The 18,923-nt window shown below is 38.1% G+C and overlaps 4 protein-coding genes across 4 annotated transcripts; 3 read left to right on the forward strand and 1 right to left on the reverse strand.

The window, feature by feature from the left end:
* The first annotated feature begins 2,356 nt into the window (after positions 1-2,356).
* LOC121639072 (histone H4) lies at positions 2,357-2,785 on the forward strand. Its single transcript, XM_041984253.1, has one exon. The coding sequence runs from the start codon at positions 2,383-2,385 to the stop codon at positions 2,692-2,694; it is 312 nt and encodes a 103-aa protein (XP_041840187.1). The 5' UTR covers positions 2,357-2,382; the 3' UTR covers positions 2,695-2,785.
* An 874-nt stretch (positions 2,786-3,659) lies between these two features.
* Positions 3,660-4,454, forward strand: LOC121638339 (histone H2B 1/2). The gene has a single exon (XM_041983065.1). The coding sequence runs from the start codon at positions 3,669-3,671 to the stop codon at positions 4,041-4,043; it is 375 nt and encodes a 124-aa protein (XP_041838999.1). The 5' UTR covers positions 3,660-3,668; the 3' UTR covers positions 4,044-4,454.
* A 4,830-nt stretch (positions 4,455-9,284) lies between these two features.
* On the reverse strand, positions 9,285-9,847 carry LOC121638379 (histone H3). Its single transcript, XM_041983117.1, has one exon. It carries the CDS (start codon positions 9,845-9,847, stop codon positions 9,437-9,439), a length of 411 nt encoding a protein of 136 aa, XP_041839051.1. The 3' UTR covers positions 9,285-9,436.
* Positions 9,848-10,211: 364 nt separating this feature from the next.
* On the forward strand, positions 10,212-10,812 carry LOC121638382 (histone H2A-like). The gene has a single exon (XM_041983120.1). The coding sequence runs from the start codon at positions 10,225-10,227 to the stop codon at positions 10,609-10,611; it is 387 nt and encodes a 128-aa protein (XP_041839054.1). The 5' UTR covers positions 10,212-10,224; the 3' UTR covers positions 10,612-10,812.
* Positions 10,813-18,923: the final 8,111 nt, after the last annotated feature.

Genomic DNA, 18,923 nt, shown 5'->3' on the forward strand with positions numbered 1-18,923 from the left:
ATATCTATTGATACATTCATTTTACATCATTTTAGCCTCATAATCTGACAACTGAGGCTGTCCTGAAACATTATGTCTGCATGCTGACTGGGATTAAAGGGTTAAGCTTCTACATGTTATTTTACTTTAAGAAGAACAGGTGAATCAAAATTTGCAATAAACAGATAAATAAAAAAGCTTGGGTTTTAATGGATTAAACATGATAAAAAGTCTCTCACACTGATGAATGGAAATTAATCTGATTAAATACTCATAAGCCACTTAATCAGATCCACCTGTTTGCTTGCTAACGCATATCAGGCAGTGCATGGCAGCGACTCAGTACATTTAGGACTGTAGACATGGAAGTTCACAATAGATTGTAATATTATCTTCATTAAATGCTAACAAACAATTCCACAAACATTGTATTGGATTTATGATTCGTTGTAATTAATGCCATTACTCTTTCCGATGGTGATTCACCTGGTGCCACTCACCTTTCATACAGTGTTATAACACACTTTGAACTCACTGACAGGGTCACATGGTTTGTGTAGCCCTCAAAGGTCCAAACGTCTCAGCACTGTCAGTTGGTTTCTGGCAGTACACAGCGCAAAAACTATTTTCCCTGCTCTGTTTTGGTAAATGTTGACAAATAATGTGCATTGATTAATACACTGATTATGTATTTTATCAAAACTTTATTTTTGGGAGCAAGACAAACATGACATTTATCATTGTTCTAACTTTTGGAAGGATGTCTGACTGTAAACACATTACTGAATGCATTTACAGAATACTTTTAGTGATAAAAAAATCAAAATTAGTAAGTGACACAAACACTGATTAATCCAATACTTTCTGTAGGTGATCATAATGATGTTCTACACAAAGAAAAACAACCACTGGAGGTGTAACAGCCTTTTTAAAGCTGCGTCTTGCTGTTTTTCTCTGCATGCTAGCATGTTCATCCTTCACCAAAACCTTAAATTGCTGTCTGTTTCCAGGATTTACTTCTTTTGTCCTAAACAGCCCATTTGTAGAAGATGTCATTCAGTCTGTGCTCTCAACCTGGTGTCAGGTGAAACATGAGCAGAATCACAAAACTAATCTCAACAAATTATTTTAAAGAAGTTTTAAACAACTTGGAGGAAAGTATGTGGATGTAAATACTTTGACAGATGACCTGGGATCAATTCTTCTCTTCTAAAAAAGATTTTTTTAAATGTGAACTGATTACATCTATTTATTAATTCATGTACTCTACTTCTAGCCAGAAAACCATTGTAAATATTAAACATGAATATAGAGAACTTTTTCTGCTTAAAACAATATTGCATGGAGATAGGAATTTGTCAGTTCTGCAAAAACAAAAAGCTTTCACCCAAACATTTTAATTATACAAACTGTAAAATAAGCCTTTTTAAAGAAGAACCTTTCCTTGTACTAATATTGTTGGGTAGTTTAATCTGAAACAATGAACTGGATTTGTTAGAAATCAAAGGGTTTAGACATTGTGGAGATGTGCTGAAGTCCTAATGTGGGTTCATCCTTGGCAGGAACTTCCTTTGACAGTAACCACCAAATGGAAACATCACATTGACAACATAATTCATTACTAAAGGTGCAAAATCATACTAAACAAAGTTGGCAAGCTGTGTTTATTTGAATTAATTAGTTACCTCTCTCTCTCTTTTTATTTAACATTTTTTTTACTAATAATGTCCACATTTATTCTGTCATTTCTCACCGAGGCAGGCTGTCACAAAATAACTTCAACTAAATTAAGATTATTAAAAAAAACAATACATTGCCAATAACTGCAATAAATCTGAGATAAATACAGCCTTACTAAAGGTGTCTAGAGTGGCTAATTGTAGTTAAACTAGAACTAGCTGGTTAATTGCAGTTAAAACAGCACACACACATATACAGCGTCTGAGCCAGACTGGGCCGGTTTCTAGGGTAGAGAGTGAAGGATACAATAAGATAGCACTTCCTGAGTTTTTAGACTCTGCTTGGATCTGGTAGCGCTTGTTTCTGCTTCTAGTCAGTCTCCAGATATAACTGTGGGGAATTGCTCATGTAATCTCTTACTTCTAAATAAATATGTGAACCGTAACAGGGTTCAGCGATTCTTTTCATCAAACGAACTCGGGGGGATCAGACGGATTCTAACATGAACTAAAACTACGTGAAATAACACTATTGACCTAATTAAACTCTATTTAGACCACTCTGACTCATGTCGGCGCTAAGACAAAGAATCCAACCACCCTTATTACAATAGAGAAGAAGAACAAGCCCGCCTCTGTTCTCTAATACGTCGTCAGCTGGGGGTTAAATAGATCAGTGACGGGAGACGGCAGATTATTGTTACGCTTCTGCTATACAAGAAAGATGAGTGGACGAGGCAAAGGAGGAAAGGGACTTGGAAAAGGAGGCGCTAAGCGCCACAGGAAGGTTCTCCGTGATAACATTCAGGGAATCACCAAACCCGCTATCCGCCGTCTGGCTCGCCGTGGTGGCGTGAAGCGTATCTCCGGTCTAATCTACGAAGAGACTCGTGGTGTGTTGAAGGTTTTCCTGGAGAACGTAATCCGTGACGCTGTCACTTACACCGAGCACGCCAAGAGAAAGACCGTGACTGCCATGGACGTGGTTTATGCTCTGAAGAGGCAGGGCCGTACTCTGTACGGCTTTGGAGGTTAAATACTAAACAAATCTGAAAATAACGGCCCTTTTAAGGGCCACCCACATTAGTGTTAAGAGTGGTTACCTATATAAAATGTTGCCCTAATGATAAAGGGTCATGGAAAAGATCTAATCCACCTCACACACTTATTACTGTAATAAAGAAATGTGACAGATCTAAAGAATTTTCCTGTTGGAAGTAGGTATGATCCTTACTAAGATTAGACATTGACCTGAGGCCACGTTAATAAAAGGCTGTCATACCTAGTAAGGATGTCTATCAGCGTGTAATTGTAAAGAGATTAATCTGCGTGAATAAAGTTATGTGTATAAAACAGTTTCCAAAATCCCTTTCAGCTGCCTCTTTGCCCTACCTGCCTGTCTACAGTATGAAAGGATTGAGTGGCATCTGTCTCGTTCTGGCAGCACCTCTTTCAGACGAGGCATTCATCATTTTGTCATGTCTGAGCCAGAGCCCTCGATATACTCTGAGTGGGCTCTGGTCTTAACCTGCGACGCTCGTGCTGAGCCGCATTCTGCATGACAATGGTGGGTAGAATAAATGGCTCCTACCTACCTACCTACCTAAAGTATCGTTTAGATAAAATCCTCATATTACTTTCCACGTTGTTCTTGTTAATGATAAACTACATTTTAACCCTAAATTACTAAGATATATATATTTCCATATATTCATATTTCCATTTTGAGAGTAAGTTTTATTCAGATTAACCACAAACTTCAGTTTTAATAGTTTGTAACACAGATAAAATCACATTAGAGGAGCAGTGAATCAGCACAAAGGGCCTGAAATGCTTTTTCCGGAGACAACGTGCCACCATCAGATTTCCACCCTCACTCATCATTGGTCAATCAGCTCAACCAATCACACACAGGGGATGGAGCACTGAGATTTGCTTACAGTTTGTATAAATTAGACTCCTTGCACTCTGGTCCTGTATTCGCTGCCTCAGAGTATCGAAGATTACAACATGCCTGAACCGGCAAAGTCTGCGCCCAAGAAGGGCTCCAAGAAAGCCGTGACCAAAACCGCCGGCAAAGGAGGAAAGAAGAAGAGAAAGACCAGGAAGGAGAGCTACGCCATCTATGTATACAAGGTGCTGAAGCAGGTCCATCCTGATACCGGTATCTCTTCCAAGGCCATGAGCATCATGAACTCGTTTGTTAACGACATCTTTGAGCGCATCGCTGCGGAGGCGTCTCGTCTGGCTCATTACAACAAACGCTCCACCATCACCTCCAGGGAGATCCAGACTGCCGTCCGCCTTCTACTGCCCGGTGAGCTGGCCAAGCACGCCGTGTCTGAGGGAACCAAGGCCGTCACCAAGTACACCAGCTCCAAGTAAACACCCTTGCAGAGATCACTGACAAACCAAAGGCTCTTTTAAGAGCCACCCACCTCATCTGAAGAGCATATTTACCAGTACATGTATGTATTGAAATATAAGAAAACATAAAAGGTTAACAATAAATGAAAATAATTTACAGGCCATAAATTAAAGTTGAGACAGTACAAACCACCAGATGTATTCAGCCTGAATGTTCTAGGATACAGAGTATGAGATCAGACAGGAGGTACACCACAAACCATGAGGGGGATTCTCATCTTCCTGCATTTCGAGTTCTTTATTATATCTTTATCAAGACTTTAAGATGCTAAATTTGCCTCTTATGTGCTGACAGGTCAAACTGAAACTGCCTTAGATGGTATTTATAGTGCTGCTGGATCTTGGAAGAGCTGTTCCTTTCAAATAGCAACTATATATATATATATATATATATATATATATATATATATATATATATATATATATATATATATATATATATATATATATATTAATCTCATCAAGGAAATGATCACTGGTAACAATTAGAAAGTAAGATGTGGCTCAGGATAATTTGAACTTGCCTCACAATGTATAGTCTGTTGGTGGGGATTAGTCTCAAATGTTGGTCATGATTTTACATCATGATTGGCTTGTGTTTTCATTGTATTTGTTCCATAAGGATGCTCCATATCTACATGCTCTGACAGTGGGATCGCTATTTTGAATTTTCTCTCAAAACAATTTTGTGGCACAATGAAAACTAATCAGGCTTTAATCAACTTTCATGCAACACAACTTTACTCACTTTGACATTTTAGCAATGAAAAACAAAAAAAACCCCAAAACAAACATATATATATATATATATATATATATATATATATATATATATATATATATATATATATATATATATATAAAAAAACAAAACTAAACAAAAAGCAAAAAAAACAAAACGAAAAAAGTGAGAATAAAAAAAAATGATTAAACTATGTTCCTATATAAAATCTACTGTAGAAGATTTTATCACAGGTGTGCATATATACAAAAGATATACAAATAAAAAAAAGAATAAACCTGAGCAAAATCAATGCAAATTTTAGTAAACGTTTTGAATAGACCTTGAGTATCGTTTCCAAACAATACCTTCTGCCCATAGATCGACATGTGAATAGACTGTGTTGGACATCAGACTTCGATGGCACACACGTGTCGTGTGAAGGCAGCATGGATGACTTGTATATAAAAAGAACTTGGCTTACAAATGAACGGCTCACAGCAGCGACTCAGTTCCCATCGTTCATTTAAAAGAGCCGTTTAAAATAATAGTTTTGTTCATTAAAGGTCCCATATTATACACTTTATTCCCAATCTGAGACCATTCATTAATATCTAAATGAAATATTTCCGCCATGGTATGGACAAATCGACCCTCAGTTTGAGTGCAGCGGCTTCTCTTCACCTCCCTCTTTTTAGCAGCTTCAGAAATGTGCCGTTTATGGTGGGCGGAACCCTGGTGGAGCAGCTCAGCTGTTGGCTCCGCCCATCGCATCGCCCGTCATGAGGTGATTGACAGGTTAGGCCTTAGCGGTTACTAGACGCTGATTACAGCGTAGTGAAGGATAAACAAACGCCGGAACACCGGAACCCATTCCTGAAGAATTTCGAGCAAGAAGACTAACAGGACGTTAGTGAAAGGTTAGTGTGACTTTTACTCGTCCAGCCAGTAAAATTTCAGCCATTCCATTAGTCCCTGTCTTGAATTTTTTCCCCCTCTTTTGTAACTATGTTCATGGATGATGCCCGTTCATGCCGCTCTCGTGAACAGCAGCATTATGGCAACTGGTAGAGACGCTGTCGTTCTCCCTTACCAGTTTGAGCCAGAGTCGGACCCAGAAGGAGAGATATCTGAGGTACGATAAAATAACTGCCAGCTCTTACCTCTCCAGCTGTGTCACGGACAGTTGGTATTGAACCTGGCTTCAGCTTCAAACGGTTGGCGAAGCCTGCTTTCCATGCCCCCATGTTGTGGAAACAGTCCTCTTTGAAATGCTGGCCACAGACATGCAAAACCTTTGGAAGTTTTCCGGGTACATTTCCTCCAAAAATAAAATTAATCCACTCAGTCCTCGTGGGTTCAGTGGATGGAAGTAAAAAAACGTTTTCGTGTTCATTTATGCAGCCACAAACAGAACAGTGCTTCTGTCGCTTAGCCATGTCCGCTAACGAGGGTTGCCGAAGAGGGAAAAACACTGGGCGCTAGGTGATTTTTAGAGGGCGGGCTTTGAGAGCCGGTAGACGGGTCCATCGCTCTGTGGGGAGTGGTTATTGTCCCTTATGACGTCATAACGTACACACTTTCAAACAAGCTCATTTCAGCGCTTACTTCCCTAGAGGTGGAGCAGGGGGGAGAGAGAGCGCCTGAAAGAGTTTCACACTTACGGGTCTCCTACACATGCGGGGGGACCAGTATGACTGTTCCAAAACCATTAAAAAGTGAATTTTGCATAATATGGGACCTTTAAACGTCCAATCACTGCTGCCCTATTCATCATTTGTTTTGGCTAGGGCTGGGCAATACTGCACATTGTATTTTTCGGACTATACGTTGCACCAAAAATGTGTCATGAGGAGGGGAAAAAAATAGATGTAACAGCCTCCTTTGAACATTTTTGACTGTATGAAAATCCCATTGTACTTATGAATATGAAGCAAATTAAGAATGTAGGATAAGATGTCATAAAGAATCTAATAAAAATCTACCCTGTTATTAAGAAATGCAAATAAGAAAATAGAAACTCATATTCTAACAAAAAGGTAGCATTATGAGACATGACAACATATCTGATGTGTTTTTTTTTTTTTTTGTTCTTTTTGCAGTCTTTTACAGTACCGTGTGTTTTTGGGTACAGTCTTTCTTTTTGGTCGTACACACACACGTGCACACACACACTCAAAAGAAAAAAAACATAATATATTTTTAACATCACTGTATGGTGCACATAAGCCACCTTAGCATTTTTATATATCCATAGACATTATTTGTGCATTATTTTTTTATGGGTATAAATAAAAATTTTCCTTATTTAATAAAGTTAAATACAAAAACAATATTTAATCAAAAGGAAAGGATGTTCTCAAAATTAAGTTTGTCTTTTCATAATCTTTGTTATTGTAACACATTACTACTGTAGTATGTATATTATTGTTGTACACATTAGTACATTTTTATTATTTACTAATTTGAACACTTACACAGCCGTGCATGTACAATGACCAGCAAGAATTTCTCCATCTCAACATTGTTGAATTTATATATATATATATATATATATATATATATATATATATATATATATATATATATATATTCTTACAAACAAGAAAAGCTTAAATTTGTGTTCTGCCATTCAGGTTAATAAAAAGGTTTTGACAAAAATCTTTGTACTGTCATGATCAACCATTAAAGACAAAATCATTTAATGATTTAATGAATTTAATGAAATTTCAAACAAGTAGTGGCATTGGCAATACTTGCTCTGGATTTACTTGGCATTGGATGATCACCCAGCCCTTATACATGTAGCCCACATACATGAATGTATTATTATGTTAATGTTGATTTAAGTGATGATCAAGTCATGTTGGACAATACATTAAAAAGTGTAAACAGCACAACAATTTCATACATTTTTGGAGGGAAATATTCATCTCAACCAACCAGGTAGCATTTATTGAAGATCAGACATGATGGTCCTCATTAGCCTCTATATTTCTTATTGTTAACATCCTTACAATTCACTTTTGTAAGGTTAAATGAATAACTTGTTAGGGCTTACTTTCATCTAATTATTAAAGCCAGCTGTGTGGTAGCATGTAATGTCAGTACTTAAAGTCAACAATGAATACACCGAACATCACCGAATATCCCCTTCAGACAGAGAGACTGTCTCTCAGCTACATTTCAGTGGTTTGTACGTAAATCCAAATCTGCACTGTCTCGCTTAAGCTGGATTAAAAAAACAAAAACAAAAAACAAAACAAAAAAGCAAAAAAAAAAAAAAAACTTGATCATGCTTAGTTTATGTCCTTCCCTTTTTGTTTTTTTATTTTAAATCACGCTTCATATATTCTTATGTTTTAATGTCTTTGTAAAGCCCTTTAAATCACCATGTTGTTGAATTGTGCTGTAAAAATAAAGTTGCTTTGCCTTGAATGTAAAAGGAAAAGTCTCCCTGAGTAACAACTTGGTTTAACTAAAAACTCACTTGGCCCACTGGTGGGACTGGCACCGACAGGACAAGACAACAAAACAAGGGAAACCTTTCAAAAAATAAACCTTTTATTGACATAAGACAACAGGGCAAGGTAATAAAGTAAATAAATCAGTTTCTGTTTGCATAATGAAATGATAAAAATAAAGCTTGGGGAAAGAAAAATGACAAACTGATGGATGTCAGTGTTCCTGTATAACGATTAAAAAAATAAATGGCAGTAATGACTAAATCGACTACACAACATGAACGTAGAACAGCTGTAAGGGTAGAACATGAGCTAATATCAATGAGTGTTACCACATAAGTGAACAAGTATGTGTGAGAAAGTAATGCGAGAGTAAAGAGGGAAGATAAAACAGTGATAGTGAGTGAATAGAGATGCACAGGGAATAGGTGAAATATAAGTTAATTAGGAATAAATTTAGGTGATTATTAGTCAGTCACTGGTTCATGGAACATGGAAAGCAAAGGGGAAAAGGCAGTTTTAATAAATATTTAAACAGTCTAAATAAAATTTGATGGATAAAAGTCAGTAGGCTCTGGATAATTACCTAACAGGTCATCTGCTCTGTGATTTTCTATTATATGTAATAGAGAATTCATGAAAAGCATTACAAACTCCTGAATCTTCCCTGCTACTACGCATTAAAATCCCCAGTACATGAAAAACTGTTCACCTTAAAATACAACACAGGACCCAGAAATGTCATCTCTGGGTACCTGGGTAGAGTGATAATACGTTTCCACTAACCTAAGTCATATTGAATATCAAATTCTATAAATCTATGAACAATTTCTTTTTTTTTAATCACATTTAACAGATGGAAATATGTTAATACAGGATGTCTGACAGAATGTCGTGACTGAGGCAATCAAGGACTCTGGGTATAAATGCATCATTGGAAGTACAAAATGTAGATTTTGTTCATGTTTAATGGCCACTTATAATAATTAAAATATCAATTTAACATACATTTTTTAAACCTAATTTTAATACATGTCAACAATGAGGAGATAAACATCCTGACATGTTAAATAATGATTATGATCTATCTAGGAGATGCAGCTCTTGAGGAGTGTGTTTGGCTCTTAAAAGAGCCGTTGTTGTTGTTTAGTGGAGTATTTGTGAGTTTAAGCTCTCTCTCCACGGATGCGGCGGGCCAGCTGGATGTCTTTGGGCATGATGGTGACCCTCTTGGCGTGGATGGCGCACAGGTTGGTGTCCTCGAAGAGACCGACCAGGTAAGCCTCGCTGGCCTCCTGCAGAGCCATGACAGCAGAGCTCTGGAAACGCAGGTCGGTCTTGAAGTCCTGAGCGATTTCTCTGACCAGGCGCTGGAAGGGCAGCTTCCGGATGAGCAGCTCCGTGGATTTCTGGTAGCGACGGATCTCTCTGAGAGCTACAGTACCGGGCCTGTAGCGGTGAGGCTTCTTCACGCCGCCGGTGGCCGGGGCGCTTTTACGGGCAGCCTTGGTGGCCAGCTGCTTCCTGGGAGCTTTGCCTCCAGTGGATTTACGAGCAGTCTGCTTGGTTCTTGCCATTTCTTCAGCTTTCTCTGATCAGGAGAAAATAGTTAGAAAGAGAAGACCGGCTGCTTTTAAACTGGGGGACCGGGAGTGAAACTGGAACCGCCTGCTTCAGACCTCCGGCTCCTGATTGGTGAGCAGCTCCTCTCGGAGCTCAGCCCCGCCTCGAAGAGCCTCCTCCCGCCTGAATGTGCCCCGCTTATTGGAGAAAAGTGGCTTGAAAATGCCCGCTGAAATGGAGAAGGAGCCGCCCTCTGCAGCTCTGCGGGAAGCCTGTTCTCTGGTTGGTCTGTCAGGGATCCAGCCCGCGCTCTCCTACATTTAAGGAGGCTTTCTGCTGCTTCACTCACATTTTCTCTGAGTTTTCGAGTTAAGAGGACAAGATCTAAACCATGAGTGGCCGCGGAAAGACCGGAGGCAAAGCCAGAGCCAAGGCAAAGACCCGCTCCTCCCGAGCTGGACTCCAGTTCCCAGTCGGTCGTGTTCACAGGCTGCTGCGTAAAGGAAACTATGCGCAGCGCGTGGGAGCCGGAGCCCCCGTGTACCTGGCTGCTGTGCTGGAGTATCTGACCGCTGAGATCCTGGAGCTGGCTGGAAACGCCGCACGAGACAACAAGAAGACTCGTATCATCCCCCGTCACCTGCAGCTGGCTGTCCGCAACGACGAGGAGCTCAACAAGCTGCTGGGCGGAGTGACGATCGCTCAGGGCGGCGTGCTGCCCAACATCCAGGCGGTCCTGCTGCCCAAGAAGACCGAGAAGCCCGCCAAGGCCAAGTAGACCCCATCACCTCCCTTCCACAACCACAACGGCTCTTTTAAGAGCCAAACACTTCTCACAAAGAGCTCTGATATTGAAATTATTTAATGTATTTAATTAATTAACTAAAGTATTTTGTGTGCCATGATCTTTGCAAAGCAAATATTGTGTCATGTAAGTATTAATGGTGTTGAAAATAACTTCTTAGCATTTCAGTTTTAGAAATACTTAATTTCAGAGGGGACATTGCTGCATTACAATGCATACTAACAAAATGAGGAGGCCAAAAAAATTCTCTATTTTGTTCCAAACCGTGTAGGACGTGATGTTTAGAGTCTCATATACGGAGGTTGTGTTGGAGGAACAAAGAGGGAGGTGGATGGGGATACATTCGCCTACAGTTTTCACTGATTAAATGAAATCACACCATAAACTGCTTCCAAATAAAGTGTATCTCACTCAGTCTTCTGGTTAAACACCTGTAGAGACACATTCCTGGTTGATCATTTTTGTAGGTTATGTGATATCGTTTAGAAAATAAATAAATGAAAAAACTTGAGTCTGCCTGTCGTCTTCACGCTGAGTTGACGGTGTTTGGGGATGGTAATGTTTTTTTTCTCAAGTCAACTGACAAACAGATTAACATTAAAAGGTTAAAGAATCCATCAGGTGAGCAGCTTAGAAAATGAAGGACAAAAAGAGGAAGAGGAGAAGCGAACAAAGGATGAAGGTTTGCAGATATTTCATCTCTGCGAGTGTCATGCTGGAAATGAAACAGCCAAAAGCGAGTTAATATTTTTAAATCTTTTGCTATGTTGCCACTTGTTCACAGGATAGTTGTGTTCAGTTTTGAACTCTGCCAGAACATCATGTCAAATAATTAATTTCACCCTGATAGTTTGTATTTGTGACACATTCCCAAATAGCAGTTTGGGCCCAGTGGGGGCTACTTTTGGTCAGATGTCAGTTCTCAGCTTGGCTTGGATTATGGAAAATCTCCTCTGGGCCACATATGTAGTCAAAGCCGTAATTTGGGCTAATTCTATTTTACTATCTAGGATATGAGTTCAGCTCACATATTATTTCGTATTTTTGGTTGGTGAAAATTTTCTTTGCACTCACTTAAATAAGATCTAATGTACATTGATGTTTTGTAATCTATTTACATGATTTTTGGGGTAATTTGGAGTGTGGTGTTCTGTTAACTGTTTACAGGACTGTTAATTCGGTGGACTCCAGTCTATAGTAATTTTCAATCCAAACCAGTGAAACCATCAATACCACTTCATGAATAAATGATCTAACCTTAGCTTCTTTTCTTCTTCGGTTTAAATTTCACAATGTTGAATCATACAATGTGTTAATGATGCTAATGGTGGTACATTTTAAACATTGATTAAACGAGACAGATTTAATTTAAATTTAATGCATGTGGATTTTTAATGCACTGGAAGCCCTAAAAAGCAATAAAATGTGAAATGTGACTGTAATTCTTATAGGAGATGTAGAATATTTCATAGCTTCCAGTGCATTCAGGTTGGAGTAAACTGATGTTAGTTACTGCAGAGTCTCCAGAGGTCTGTTTTCACTTGAGTTGTTGCAGTAAAAGTGACTCTGTCTTCATTAATATTCACCAAACACTTAAACAACAGTCAATGAGCCTTTTACTGGCATAAAATGTCCCATTTAACCCGAGCACTCATTTAAAGTTCATGTGTTCCCTTCACTGACCAGCAGGAATGAGTTATGAATATTTATGTCTCACCTTTGCTCAAACAGACTCTGTCCTTGTTTGGAGAGAACCTGGTTCTCTCTGTCCTTTTAGCTTTTTACTCTGTCCTTATTAAATCTGTATAAGTAGAAAATTTAAATACATTTAAAATCTTTCACCATATTGAGAGAAGAGTTTTGACTAGCATGACCATGAAACAGCTATGATGAAATGTAGTATGATTCTATGTGTGAAGACACCTTGTGAGAGCTGGTTATTTGGATGTAATAGTTTGGCTATCATTCAGAAACTTCCATGTTGGGGCTTCATAAATGCACATCTACATGTTATATTGTTTTCCTGCCACTTGGGGGCTGTAATAAATCTGTGGAACAGTCATCGTGAGCTTGACTGAGGAGCTTCAGCTTCACTCTGCAGTGGAAACAACAGAAATCTAAGAGGACACAATTTTGTGGCGGAGTAAAAATAAGTGTTAAAATGAAAATGAATGAAATGAAAAGCTGTAGTCTGAACTTTTCACCTGTGCTTCTTAGTTATTGTTTTTGTCACTTCCTCCTCTTGTCAGTCTTTCTAGCTTTATCTTACTTGTTATTTTTTCAGAGAACTGCATAGAACTGGGTGAGAGTGATGCACATGATATCTCAGTGCAAGCACTAATGTGGAAGCATGATTTTATAAACTGTAAAATTCATTTTATTAGGTTAAACCTTCAGCTTTTTTAATGTAAATGATTGATTTTGTCTTCAAGTCTATTTTTGTAATATTATTAAAAATGAAAATATTTTGTCTTGAAAACATGTAAAGGTGGCACAAGAGATTAAAAAGAGTAAAATGCTTCATTAGTTCCCAAAGGGAAATTTTACTGTGTTGTTGCAGAATAATCTGAAACTGAGGAGCCACTGGAGTCAGAATTACTCCTATGGAGTGAATTCTAGGTGAATTCTGCATTCCCAACATTCCCTCTGTGTCCTCATCAGTGTTCCAAGCTTGTCTGTGATATCAGTCCGTGTTCTTTCATTCCCCGTCACGTTTAATTGAAGAAAAGGTTTCAGCTTCATCTCCTTGGACTCCATCTGCTTTACATCCTTCACGTCATTTCTCTTCCTCAGCTCATCTAGATTTCTGGTCTTATTCCAGCCATTAGTTCAGCTTTGAGAAGCTTAATTGGGTTTTTTCCATTATGAACAAATTTCTTGTCAAATATTAAAAAGCAGCAGAAGATATACAGAAAAATATGAAAAGAGCTGCTGCTGGTGCAGTGAAAACATTTAACATAAACATAAATATCATTAAATTAGTTTTTGAAATATTAGGTTAATATTTGGCCCTGGTGACCAGGGCCGTGCAGAGACAGGCAGGTGCTCAAAGTTAAAAAGGGGCACATGGAGTAAAAAACTTGAAACAACAAACAGAAACTGACCTACAATTTAACTGGTTGAACTGCAGCAACCCATATTCATGAAGAACGTAACATGGAATAACAACATGCCAACTCATTGTCCACACCTTGTATCTTTGTTAGGGGGCTGTGCAAAGCAGAGGTAGTCTAGGTTTTACCTGATGGGTACGCTGAACACTTTCTGTGGAGGTGGTTGTTGAGGAGGCTGTGGTGGGCTTTATTGATCTGAGTAGACACTAAAAAGAGCATGAGACAAACATAAAAACAGGTCAGGGATGAAAAAGATGGGAAGGATAAATCCCCTCTGGGGGTCTGGGGCAAGCGCTCCTGGAAGAAAACTTTGGACATTTTATATTTTAAAGCATTAATCTGGTGCATTTTGAGAAAAAATCAGTTACAGGCCAGTATGGATGTATAATAAACACATCTGACAGATGAAACGGCAGCTTTTGTCCTTTCACCATGACTTTACCTTCTAATTTGAGCCAAAACCAGTTCCATCTGCACCTGATACCTGCAACCAGGTGTTTGACCACCACAGCATCTTTCTCTCCTAACACACTCATTGTGGAAATACAATGTAGTATCATGGTTAACTTATAGCTTAACGGTGGTATAGCTATAGAATGGTGGTTGTTTACACTTAGTTCAGTCGTTATGTTGTACATATATATGTACAACATAATGACTGAACTAAGTGTGAACAACTCACTTGAAAAATCTGCTTCTTATCAGTATCCTGCCTCTGTGAATGAAGCTCTTCAGAAAACCCATTTATGCCAAGTGTAGAACAGGAGGGTTTCACAAGTTCAGAGAAATAAAGCACAGACCTACCCTAACCCAGAGAGTAAACCTACCCTAACCCCCGAGTAGCCTACCCTAACCCACAGAGTAGCCTACCCTAACCCCCTGAATAAACCTATAAATTGTTTTACCCGTAACATCAGTCCTGTATATTGGATTTCAGATTGAAAGGCAAAGTATTTACAGTTACAATATAGCAGGTGAATAGGTAACATGAAGAAAAGTACCATAATCGTATGAATGCCCAGCATCCACACCAGTTTCCTACCTTTCACTGACCAACATTACTTATCTGATATAAACAGCATGTCCCGTTTACAGGACTTTGGTGCTTTTAGGATTAACAATAGAGGATCGTAGCTAAACCCATTGCTCTGAAATAGGACATCGGCACTTTTTTCAAGAAAAACGTTGGTTGCTCAGTAAACACTGGTACTGATATATGCATCAAGGACGGACAACTTGAAACTGACAAAAGCGGGACTTTTAGCACTGGGCTCTTCCTATATAATAATAATAATGAAATGAAATGAAAAATACTTTATTAATCCCAAAGGGAAATTCAATATTGTAGTAGTAGTAATTTTTTAGTAAAACAATCACATTAATTAATTAAGGGCTTTGTTCTTCAGCCTGATAGCTGCTGGAAGGAAGGATCTTCTGTATCTCTCTGTCTTGCATCGGACTTGAACAAGCCTCCCACTGAACACACTCTGTTGTTTCGTCACGGCGTTGTGTAGAGGGTGTGAAGGATCTTCCATTATCTTCGTCAGCTTGTACAGAATTCTTTTTTTGATGATCAACTCCAGCGGCTCCAGAGTTACTCCAAGCACAGAACCGGCTTTGTTGATCAGTTTGTTATAATAATAATAATAATAATAATACATTTTATTTCAAAGCATCTTTCAAGACCCCCAAGGACACTTTACAACATAAAAACAATAACATATAAAAGAAATCAGCAATAAAAACAAGCAATCAGGAATAAAACAAAGTGCACTAATGACAATGAAAAACAACAAACAAACAAACAAACAAGAAAACCAACAAAACAAAACAAAACAAAAAAAAAACAAACAAACAACAACAACAACAAAAAACAGAAATGAATAAACTGGCAGAGTAAATTTGTAGTTTACTGGTTACAATGACGAAGCAATTTTGAACAGATGAGTTTTGATTCTGGATTTAAAAATGACTAGAGTTTCAGAGTTCCTGATGTCTGGTGGCACAGAATTCCAAAGCTGGAGAGCAGAGCGACTGAAGGCTCTGCTCCCCGTGGTGCTGAGGCGGACATGGGGCACAGTCACATTTATGGAGGAGGAGGATCTAAGGGAGCGGGATGGGGTGGTGATGTGGATGGTATCGGACAGATATGGAGGAGTGAGGTTACCGATGGCCTTGAAGGTATAGAGGAGCAGTTTGAACTGGATATGGTGCAGTACTGGAAAAGTTCTGATGGGGGCCTGGCAGGATAATGACCAGGAAAAAGGCGTAAAAAAAAGTGAAGGAAAATGTGTAAAACAAACAGCTAATGATATAGTTTATCAACAGTTGTTTACTTTGGGTGATGCAGTGTTTATTTGCAGTGGTTTGATGTGCAATTGAGTGAGGTTTAATTGGGCACCATTTCCAGGTGCTGGTATTTATGCGGATTATCTGTCTGTGTGGTGTGTGGGCACATTCGGGTTAAGTAAACTAACTCTGAGTAGGACGGCAAGTGAAGAAAAAGGGAAGTACCTCCTTATTTTCTACAGAAATAAATATGGTTAAAACTTTATTTCTGTTTTGTCTTTTTGTGTGCTTTTTTATATATTACCCTTGGTAACATACAGACAATAATAACTCCAACGACATCAAAGTTACTTAAATGCAAATTTGGTAAGACAAATAATGGTCACTGGTCACTGGGACAATTCTTCCATATAATCTAATCAAGGCTTTAAACCATTGTTATGTAAACTTCTGTATTGTTAAAGCTTGTTTCATTTCCTCTGTTTCTCTACTCCCTTCGCTGTAATGCTGTGGTATTTTCTGTTGGCTTTCACAGCTGGTTTGTCAAACATTTAGGCCCCTCCCAGTTCACAAGGTTTGAATAAACATTTTTCTGGTGTGACCTTCTAGAGGCTTTTTGTTCTGTTCTTTTTTTCTTTTGTAATAGAGGTTAAAGAGCCCAAAGACTGGTTTGCTGTCATGATTATTTTTCCAGATCCATCATCAGCTGTCTGTCTGTGCATGTTTGTGTCAGCAGCCTGCCATCACGGCAGAAGGCAAATATTGATCTGAAGACAGAACTGTGACAAACACTGCAGGAAGTCTTCCTCCAAGCTGTCACACTGACACACACATGCACTGTGAGCATGCATTCACACACTAAAAGGAGTGTTGACTACAAATATGAGTTTTCAGTGTTTGAAGGGTCAGCTCTCTGACAACACCACAAAAAATAAGATTTGTCACTTTCGTCCTCAGTATCTTCAACATGAATCCTCCTCAGGTTATCTAACACTAGCTGACAGTTTTAGCAGATATTTTCTGTATTTTTTCATGTTTCATACTGATGTTTTATGTAACTTCACACAAAATGTTGGAAGAAAAACAATATTTAGAATTTTTCTTGAAACATGAGAAATATGTATACGATAAATGAGAAACATGAAGTTGAAACTTGAGAAGTAAAACAGAAAGGTGATGTGAAATGACTGAAAAGATTGTCCTTTAATGCTGATAAAAATACTAAATGGCTCAATAGTCTCAATTAGTTTTATTCAGATGATTAAAAAAATCTGACAATTAAGAAAATCTCAGAAAACTTTTGAAACAAAATCAAACTTTTTTCTTTAAATTTCAACACCTAAATATTATACGTTGATTTTTAAAAATTGAACCATTGACTGGCATTTTTATTAGGAATTTAGTGTAACCCTGTACTTTAGGCCCCATTTGTTGGAAAAGTGTTAATGACAAATACCCAGATATTATCAACATCAATAATTAGCAAAGCACCCAAAAATATAATGATGAAATAAATGAATAAAGATTAAAGTATATATATATATATATATATATTCTCTAATAAACTAAATTGTTATTATTTATTTTCATGGTGTTGGTTGAGCTGTGGACCAAGCGAGTGTAAAGTGTGAAGCTGTAACACGTCCTGCAGGTTCTGCAGTTCCTCGCTGCCTCTGCAGGGGGCGCTGTGACTCCAGCAGCAGCATCTCTCAGTACATCACAGTTTACTCTGAGAGGAGGGTGCCTTCATGTTTACATGAGGTAAGTGTGTCAGTTTAATGGCAGCTCTCCACGGATCAGACCTGTTGACATCCATTTAAACACAGATTTATTTTAGGTCTCGTTATCTTGGTCTGATGAATTTTATATGGTTCGATTCAACTGGAAAAATGTAGCATCTGTCTAGAGATATAGTTATTTCTTTCTTTCTTCTTTTTTTGTACTGTCATGTTTATTTAAAAAATATAACAAGTAGATAACAAGACAGTTTACTATGTGAGCTTTCTGAATCACATCTTTCATTATATTTATATATATATTTCCAGTCAGTGTGTAGTTCGTCCAACAGAATTTTTTACACTGGAAATTTACCATTTTATTCCACATCACTGAGATAAAACTGACCAAAGATTATAATGTTTATAAGTACTTAAATATGAAACATTTACCAATGAATGAATACATTTTACCACCATATTTGCACCCTGGTTTAAATGAGTAAATCTTCATTTTTTTACATTATAACTTTTCTTTTTTTTTTCATCATGCCTCTTGCCTAGTAGCTTCTGGGATAGGCTCTGGCACCCTGGCAACCCTGCACTGCGGGTACAGACAATGGATGGATGGATGGATGGATGTCTGGGTAGACATTCCCTTGTTGGCAGGAGGTGAAGAGGGAGGCAACTGTTGCCATGGATACAGAGTAGGCTGCTCCAGAGCAGTTAGCAGGATAGAGGAGTCTGTTTTGGAAAAAACTAAGGAAAAAATCAAGAAAAGGTTTTTAATATCAGGCTAAAAACTAAACTCAGCACTCTGAGCGATTGCAGGTGACAGAACTAGCTCTAAGAAAGTCAGAAAAAAACTTTTTCTGAGCGTTAAAAGAGGAGCAGGGACTAAACCTGTCATTTTTAAATTATTTTAAACATTTATGTAACCTTCATGTAAGGCAAACAAGGCTCTAAATGAACTGTTTTTGATGACTAACCAATGTTTCTGCTAGATTCCTAAAATTACCAGCTAATCAGAAGTTATAATAGACAAATGTTTAGAGGGGAAACTAAACCAAATTGGAAATGCAACTCAGTGCAGTCACATTATACATCTCTTTAAATTTTTCTTTTTAAATTATTTTTTAAATGAAAATTCTATAAACAACTTTATTAT

Source organism: Melanotaenia boesemani, chromosome 4, assembly GCF_017639745.1.
Source record: "Melanotaenia boesemani isolate fMelBoe1 chromosome 4, fMelBoe1.pri, whole genome shotgun sequence".
Taxonomy (NCBI): domain Eukaryota; kingdom Metazoa; phylum Chordata; class Actinopteri; order Atheriniformes; family Melanotaeniidae; genus Melanotaenia; species Melanotaenia boesemani.

Excerpts from the sequence above, each read along its gene's own strand:
- LOC121638382 (XM_041983120.1), top strand. The coding sequence starts at position 10,225 with ATGAGTGGCCGCGGAAAGACCGGAGGCAAAGCCAGAGCCAAGGCAAAG.
- LOC121638379 (XM_041983117.1), bottom strand. The coding sequence starts at position 9,847 with ATGGCAAGAACCAAGCAGACTGCTCGTAAATCCACTGGAGGCAAAGCT.
- LOC121639072 (XM_041984253.1), top strand. The coding sequence starts at position 2,383 with ATGAGTGGACGAGGCAAAGGAGGAAAGGGACTTGGAAAAGGAGGCGCT.
- LOC121638339 (XM_041983065.1), top strand. The coding sequence starts at position 3,669 with ATGCCTGAACCGGCAAAGTCTGCGCCCAAGAAGGGCTCCAAGAAAGCC.